This window comes from Vulpes lagopus, chromosome 12 (assembly GCF_018345385.1).
Source record: "Vulpes lagopus strain Blue_001 chromosome 12, ASM1834538v1, whole genome shotgun sequence".
Taxonomy (NCBI): Eukaryota; Metazoa; Chordata; class Mammalia; order Carnivora; family Canidae; genus Vulpes; species Vulpes lagopus.
Window position 1 is genome coordinate 37,866,847 of NC_054835.1, and position 8,390 is coordinate 37,875,236.

The following is an 8,390-nucleotide window of genomic DNA, read 5'->3' on the forward strand; positions in this document are numbered from 1 at the left end:
CCCAGGATAGGTCCCAGGTCTCTGCCTTGGTTCCTCCACCAGCTTCCCCAGGCCCTTTGCACCCCCACTCCTCCATGCCACCCTCCGCACCAACACCCCAACCACGCAGCTGCAGAGCAGGGTGGGGACTGCTGGGTGAGGCTGCAAATCCCTCTCCTGTCTAACAACTAAGCGGAGAGAGGAAGACAGAGGTGGGAACAGGTCCCAAACTCCCATCTCACGTGTCCTCGCCCGTCTCAGTCCCAGACTCTCTCGTGATAGGAAAGTAGGCCAGTTTGGAATATGTCACAGATATTTTCGACATCCCCATCTGTACTATAGCTTTCCACACAGCCAAGTAGGGTGGAGCCAGAACCTCCGTGCCGGATGAGGGGTACACCTGCTACCTCTGGGGCTCGGAGCCTAGATGGGGGCTGTGAACGAGCACAGGGGACCCTGATGGGCACTGAGCATGTAGCCGTCAGCCTGGACGTCAGCCTGGACAGGGCGGGACAAAAGACCGACCCTATCTGCCCTCTGCCCAGAGGAGCAGTAGCAGAACGGCTATGATCTGTGGCAACTATCGCGGGGCGCAGGGCGCTGCCCTTTGAGTAGGTGTGCCTGGTGAGCCTGGGGGCGGAGCACTGGGGAGGGAGCAATTAGTCCTGCAGGGAAAGGGGTCTGGGAAAGTTTTAGGGGAGAGGTGACTGATATTGGAGTTGGGCCTTGAAAGGGGAACAAAACTTGGTTGGATGAAGATTCAGAGGGTGTTCCTGGCCCAGCATGTGCTTGGGATGTGCTGCGGCCACTGTGACTGGGCGAGTAGAGGGCTGGCCAGGAAGGCACAGCAAGAGAGACCAGGCGGGGGTGGGCTAGCATTGGAGAAGGAGCTGTCATGGTGAATGCCCAGCTAAGGAGCTTCAGATGCACCCTGCCCATGGAGGCTCTTGAGTCATGTGATTCAGAAAGAACATGTAACTGTGGGCAGGGAAGAGCTACGGTGGGAGAGGCAGAGGTGCAGGCAATGAGTGAAAGTTCACTTTGAGCCACCAGCCACCCTGACCAAGTCATTCTCCAATTTGCTGGCAGGGGCCCGGCTAGTGGGGAAGGGAGACCAACATGAGACACAAATTCCTCGAAGAAGTTAGCTGCCAGTGTAAAGGGGCCGGGGTCGGGATGGGGATTGCATAACAAGTGATTCTCCTGGAAAGGCTGGAAGAGGAGACACCTGGACACTGGGTTTACTAAACACCTACTATGGTCACTTTGCAACATGGCCTCATTAAACCTTTACAACAAGCCCAAGAGGTAGGTACGCTTTGTGCCTTTTTATCAGTGTGGAAACTGAAGTGTGGGTTTTGGGAGTAAAGAAGCAAAGGGACGTATAAGTCCCTTCCCCAAGGTCCCATAGCTGATAATTGGGATGAGAATCAGATCTGTTTGTCCCCAAAGCCCATCCCCTTCATCTCTCACCACCTCCCAGATAAGAGACAAGGATCCCCCCCACCAAAGAAATGACTCAGGCTTCAATCCCTGACCTCCCTCTTAGCCTCTACCCTGGACCAGGCTTCCAGGGCCCCACAGCAACCCTGTGAGAGAGCCAATGAACCATTTGCTCCAGTGAGCAAACGGAGCCTCAGAGAAGTTAAGTGACTTGCCAAGGACACAAAGCTAATTAGGGACAGAGGTGGGATTCGGATCCAGATACCTTCTCCCACCTAATCACTCTGCCTTATTCCTCCCTGAGCACTTAGCTTCTCTGTTCTCCAGTTTCCTCATCTGCAAAATGGGCCCCCAAAGGGATTCTTGAGAGAATGCACAGAGGCCACTTGGCACAGGACCCAGCACTCATCCAACATTCGACAAATATTTGCCGAGCACCTACTAGGAACAGGACCCTCTTTTAGCCTCTGGGAGGCAACAGATAAGAGAAACCAGCACTTGCTCTCCTGAAGTGGATATTTTTTTTTTAAGATTTTATTTATTTATTCATGAGCGACAGAGAGAGAGAGAGAGAGGGCAGAGACACAGGCAGAGGGAGAAGCAGGGAGCCTGACTCAGGACTCGATCCCGGGTCTCCAGGATCACGCCCTGGGCTGAAGACGGCACTAAACCACTGAGCCACCCAGGCTGCCCTGAAGTGGATATTTAGATGAGGGTTAGGAAGAGAATGTGCTATAGCCACGGAAAAAGTGCCCCATAGTCTGCACCCACTGAAGTCCTACCTACTGGTTGTAGGAGTTGGGCAAGTCACTGGTGTTCTCTGCTTCTGGATCTAGAAAACAGGAAGAACACAGAAGGGAGCTCCCCACAGAGTAGCCCATCATGTGTTAAGTTACTGGCAGCCTTCCAGGTGAGCCGCCCTGCTCCAATTGCCATGACACCAATGAAGCACCTTTCTCCCCTGCCCCTGGTGGCTGGTGATAGGCTAATACCTTCATTTTTCTGTCTGCAAAATGGAGGAAAAAAATATCTACCACATAGGATTAGTGCATTAAATGTCAATTGTGGGAAATGCTAAGGGTGATACGCGGCATTTGCTAAGCACTCAACAAAGACGTTATAGTTACTTAAAGCTGTAATCTTATGGCACACACACTTTGCTTCCTGATCCCCATCTTCCCAGGACCTACATCCTGTACTCCTTATTCTGTTGCAGACTGAATGCTGCCCAGCCTCCTGTCCCCGGTACAGCCCTGAATCTGATGCAGGAATCGTGGGGGTCCTAAGAGCCTGAGGTTCAGGGAATGCTTTGGAGGCCTTGATACAGCCCAGAGGAGTAGAGCCCCAGCTCCTCACTTTCAAGAAGATGGACACATTTGCCTGTAAGGGGTGGGTGGGATTCTGGTTGCAATCAGGGAGTTCCTCACAGAGGCAAAGGAAAACCAGGTTCTAACTCTATGAATAGAAAATAATCACAGCTGGAGCCATTCTTAAACAGGACATTATTTTATTTTATTTTTTTAAGATTTTATTTATTTATTCATGAGACACACACACACACACACAGAGAGACACACAGAGAGAGAGAGAGAGAGAGAGAGAGAGAGAGAGAGGCAGAGACATAGGCAGAGGGAGAAGCAGGCTCCATGCAGGGAGCCTGATGTGGGACTTGATCCCGGGACTCCAGGATCGCACTCTGGGCCAAAGGCAGGTGCTAAACCGCTGAGCCACCCAGGGATCCCCAGGACATTATTTTATTTAATCTTGGCTCAGGTCATGATCTCAAGTTCCTTGGATGGAGATTCCGCATGGAGCGCTCAACCAGAGCCACCTGCCCAATGGAGAGCCTACTTACTCCCTCTCTTTCTGCTCCTCCCCCCAACTCATGCTTTTTCTCCCTCTGCTCTTTCTCAAATAAATAAATAAAATCTTAAAAAAATAAAAGAAGAAGGCTATCTTAGCACACATGTTTACCAATCCAACCACAAAAATCCCTTTAAAATGACAGAGAAGGGATGTCTGGGTGGCTCAGTGGTTGAGTGCCTGCCCCTGGCTCAGGGCGTGATCCAGGAGTCCTGGGATCGAGTGCCACATCAGGCTTCCTGCATGGAGCCTGCTTCTCCCTCTGCCTGTGTCTCTGCCTCTCTCTTTCTGTGTCTCTCATGAATGAATAAATAAAATCTTTAAATTAATTAATTAATTAAATTTTAAAAAAGAAAAAGAAGTTCAAGGAGTTGAAGGGCCCTCTCCCCTGGCTGGCAGCACCAAGGCCACAGGTGGCTGGAGTTACTGCAAAAAACGTGAACCAGCAGGAGTTTATCAGAGCTCAGGCAACCTTCCTCAAAAAGTTTGGGAAGCTGAAGTTTCCTAAATGGGTGTACACTGTCAAGCTGCTCAAGCAAAAAGAACTTGTTCTCTATGATGAGAACTGGTTCTACAGATGAGCCACCTCCTAGAGCAGTGCCTGTATCTCTCAGGCTGCACACTGCTGGCCCCATGACCAAAGTCTGTGGTGGACATCAGAGAAATAGAGTCATGTCTAGCCACGGCTCCAAGAATGTAGCCCACAAGGTCCCCCAAACCCTGGAAGGGCTGAAAATTGTAGACAAGGACCAAGACGGAAGCCACAAACTGACACCTCAGGGAAAGAGATCTGGACAGATGACAGCTGCCAACAAGAAGCATTAGAACAGGGGCACCTGGGTGGCTCAGTCCATTAAGCCTCTGCCTTCAGCTCAGGTCGTGATCTCATGGTCCTGGGATTGAGCCCCGTGACCAGCTCCCTGCTCAGTGAGGAATCTGCTTCTCCCTCCCCTCTGTTGCTCCCCTACCACTCCTATTCTCTCCATCAAATAAGCAAATAAAATCAATTTTTTAAAGAAGCATTAGAATAAATGCTAGGTTAATAAGTTGCTTCATTTGTGGAAGAAAGAAAAAACAAGTTGAAGAATTTACACTACCTCATTTCAAGATTCTTAGAAAGCTACAGTAATCAAGGTTGTAAGTATCCTGTTGGCGTCAAGATAGACAAATAGACCAAAAGAAGAGAATAGAAAGTCTACTAATAGATTCACGCATATATGCCAATTGACTTTCAACAAAGATGCAAAGGCAGTCTAGTGGGAAAAGGATAGTCTTTACAATAAATATCCTGAAGCAAATGACTTTCTTTGTTCAAAATAAAATAATTCACACTGTATACAAAAAACACAAAGTGGATCCTAGACCTAAACATAAGCTTTGAAGTATAAAATTTCTAGAAGAAGCATAGGAGAAAATCTTTGTGATCTTGGGTTAGGTAAAGATTTCTTAGATAAGAACACCATAAGAGAAAAAAACTGAAAAATTGCACTTCATCAGAACTAAAGATTTATGCCATCTCAAAGATACTGTTAAAAGTACAAAAAGACAAACTACAGACAAGGAGAGAGTATTTGCAAAGCATATACATCATAAAAGACTTTTACCTAGAATATATAAAGAACTCTCAAAACTCAGTAAGAAGGAACGCCTGGGTAGCTCAGCGGTTGAGCCTCTGCCTTTGGCTCAGGGCGTGATTTTTACTCTGGGATTGAGTCCCACATCAGGTTCCCGGTGAGGAGAGCCTGCTCCTCTTCCTGCCTATGTCTCTGTCTCTCTCTTTCTCTCATGAATAAATAAATAAATCTTAAAAAAAAAAAAACTCGGTAAGAAAACAAACACCTCATTTTTTTTAATTTTTATTTATTTATTTATGAGAGACAGAAAGAGAGAAGAGGCAGAGACACAGGTGGAGGGAGAAGCAGGCTCCATGCAGGGAGCCCGACGTGGGACTCGATCCCAGGTCTCCAGGATCATGCCCTGGGCCAAAGGCGGCGCTAAACCGCTGAGCCACCCGGCTGCCCACACCTAATTTTTTAAATGGGCAAAAGATTTGAATAGACACTTCAACAAGGGAAATCTATACATGGCAAATAAGTGTATGGGAAGATGTTCATTATCAGTCATTAGGGCAATACAACTTAAAACTCTAATGAGATATCACTATTAGAAGAGCTAAAAATTTTTTTCTTTAATGACAATACCAAGTGCTAGTGAGAATGTAGAGCAAGTGGAGCTCTCATACACTGTCAGTGGAAATATAAATCAATTGGAAATCAGTTTACCAGTATCTTAAAATGTTAAACAGACATTATCCCATGACCAGCTATTCTATTCTACTCCACAGACTATTCACCCAAGAGAAATGAAAGCATATAATCATACAAAGACTTGTATGTAAATGTCCATAGCAGCTTTATTTGTAGTAGCCAAGAACTGGAAACCCAAATGTCCATCAAAAAATGAATGAATGGGGATCCCTGGGTGGCACAGCAGTTTAGCGCCTGTCTTTGGCCCAGGGCACGATCCTGGAGACCCAGGATCGAATCCCACGTCGGGCTCCCGGTGCATGGAGCCTGCTTCTCCCTCTGCCTGTGTTTCTGCTTCTCTCTCTCTCTCTCTCTCTCTCTGTAATTATCATAAATAAAAAAAAATTAAAAAAATGAATGAATGGGGATGCCTGGAGCTCAGTGATTGAGCATCTATCTTTGGCTCAGGCTGTGATCCTAGAGTCCTGGGATCAAGTCCCACATCAGGCTCCCTCCCGCATCACCTTTTCCCTCTGCCTATGTCTCCGCCTCTCTCTGTATGTCTCTCATGGATAAAATAAAATAAAATAAAATAAAAGCTTTAAAAAAAAATGAATGAATAGGGGTGCCAGGCTGGCTCGGTCAGAACAACATGTGACTCTTGATTTCAGGTTCACGAGTCCAAGCCCCATGTTGGATGTAGAGATTACAAATAAATAAATAAGCTTTATTTTTTTAAAAAGATTTTATTTATTTGACATACACAGAGAGAGAGCACAAGCAGAGGGAGCAGGAGAGGGAGAAACAGACTCAATCCCAGAACCCTGGGATCATGACCTGAGCCAAAGGCAGACGCTTAAGGTGGTCAGTTAAGTCACACCACCTCCCTGTGGTGTGGAGGGAAGAGACCGTGCCGTGGAACGGCACCAGCCACCCAGGCACTCCCTTAAGCTTTACTTTTAAAAAGTGAATGAATAAACGAATTAGAACATGTTCATACAAAGGAATACTACCCAGCAATAAAAAGCAATGAACAATTGATACACATAATAACATAGATGAATCCCAAAATGATTATGCTAAGTGAAAGGAGGCAGACAAAAAAAGAATATTTTTATGCTGTTCTATTCCAAAGTGGTATCAAATCTAGAAAAGGCAAACTAACTAATCTCTAATAACAGGTAAGCACATCAGTGTTTGCCTAAAGATGAGGGGAGGAGGGGGAGAGGGGTGGGAGTAATAGATTAAAAAGGAACACAGGAAACTTTTGGGGGTATTGGATATGTTCATCATCTTGACTTAGTGATGGTTTGACAGGTGTACTCATATGTGAAAACTTAACAAACGGTACATTTTTAAATATGTGTGTAGTTTGGGCAGCCCAGGTGGCTGCCAACCCAACCAGGTGGTGGTTTAACGCCACCTTCAGCTCAGGGTGTGATCCTGGAGACCCTGATGCAGTCCCACATCGGGCTCCCTGCATGGAGAATCAATAATTTTCTTTTTTATCAAGAAAAACCAGTTTTAAAATGTTGTTTTAAATGATTTTATTCATAATAGCAATTACAGCTATGAAATACGTAGGTATAAATTTTACCAGGGACATACTAGAACACTCGAGTAAATGGAGAGACGTATGTCATTTTCTCACAATGGAAAAATACTTTGGTAAGGCTGTCACTTTCCCCCAAATTACTCTATAAATCCAATGCTACTTGAAAGATAATTCTAAAATTCATCTGGAAAGGTAAATGAGTACCAAGAGGAAAAAAAAATGATTTAAAAAATAAGGATAGGGATCCCTGGGTGGCGCAGTGGTTTGGCGCTTGCCTTTGGCCCGGGGCGCGATCCTGGAGACCCGGGATCGAATCCCACATCGGGCTCCCGGTGCATGGAGCCTGCTTCTCCCTCTGCCTGTGTCTCTGCCTCTCTCTCTCTCTCTCTGTGACTATCATAAATAAATAAAAATTTTAAAAAAATAAAAATAAATAAAAATAAAAAATAAGGATAATGGGCTGAGTGGGAATTGCTTGCATTACCACTAATCCAAATGTACCATAAAATAATAGATATTACAGTAAGAATAAGGTTTGTATTCACCCATAGTAGGTATTTCACAAACATTTGTAAAATGATCAAGTAAGTCAATAAGCTAACAGGTCAATAGAACAAACAGTCCAAAAGCAGTATCAAAAGCCTCTTTCATATAGTGAATGTTCTAATGTAAAAGTTTATCATGTGTTTCTATTAAATATGTCCCTGATGTCCATGAGAACCTGAAAATCAACATGCCCTGGATTGACCTAACCACCTTTCTTCCCTCTCCAAGCCCTCCATCCCTATTCCTGCTCCTCTTCCTATTTCAGAGTTCTGCACAATCACTCAAACAGGAAAAGTGGTCACCCTGGATCCCCTTCTCCCCCTCATGCTCTCATTCAGTTTTACTTTCTAAGATATCGGTCTCCACCTCCCACCACAGAGGAATTTAGCACATGATAAAAACAGCAAGGAAGGGACACAGTGCTGGAACAAGTGGCTATCTATGGAAAAGAAATACTTAAGTTAAATCCATATATAAAAGTGAATTCCAGATGGATTAAATATCTAAGTATAAAGAGTTAAACTATAAAACACATGAAAGAAAGGGGTGTTTGCCTGGCTTACTTGGTGGAGCCTGAGATTCTTGATCTCAGGGTTGTGTGTTAGAGCCCCATGCTCTGTGTAGAGTTTACTTTAAAAAAAAGAAAACACTTGAAAGAAATATTCAAGGATGCTCTTTATAGTTTGGGGAGGGGGGAAGGACTTTTATAAGATATAAAAGTCTTAAACTACAAAGAAGAACAGCAACAGATTTGGTTA

At 45.2% G+C, this 8,390-nt stretch overlaps 1 protein-coding gene across 1 annotated transcript; it reads left to right on the forward strand.

Annotated features, from left to right (window-relative positions):
• Nucleotides 1-1,252: 1,252 nt before the first annotated feature.
• Nucleotides 1,253-4,110, forward strand: LOC121473986 (40S ribosomal protein S19-like). The gene is given in 4 exon segments (XM_041726817.1): nt 1,253-1,287; nt 2,639-2,667; nt 3,685-3,875; nt 3,877-4,110. Coding segments are annotated over 4 exon segments (489 nt in total).
• The last annotated feature ends 4,280 nt before the right edge of the window (nt 4,111-8,390 follow it).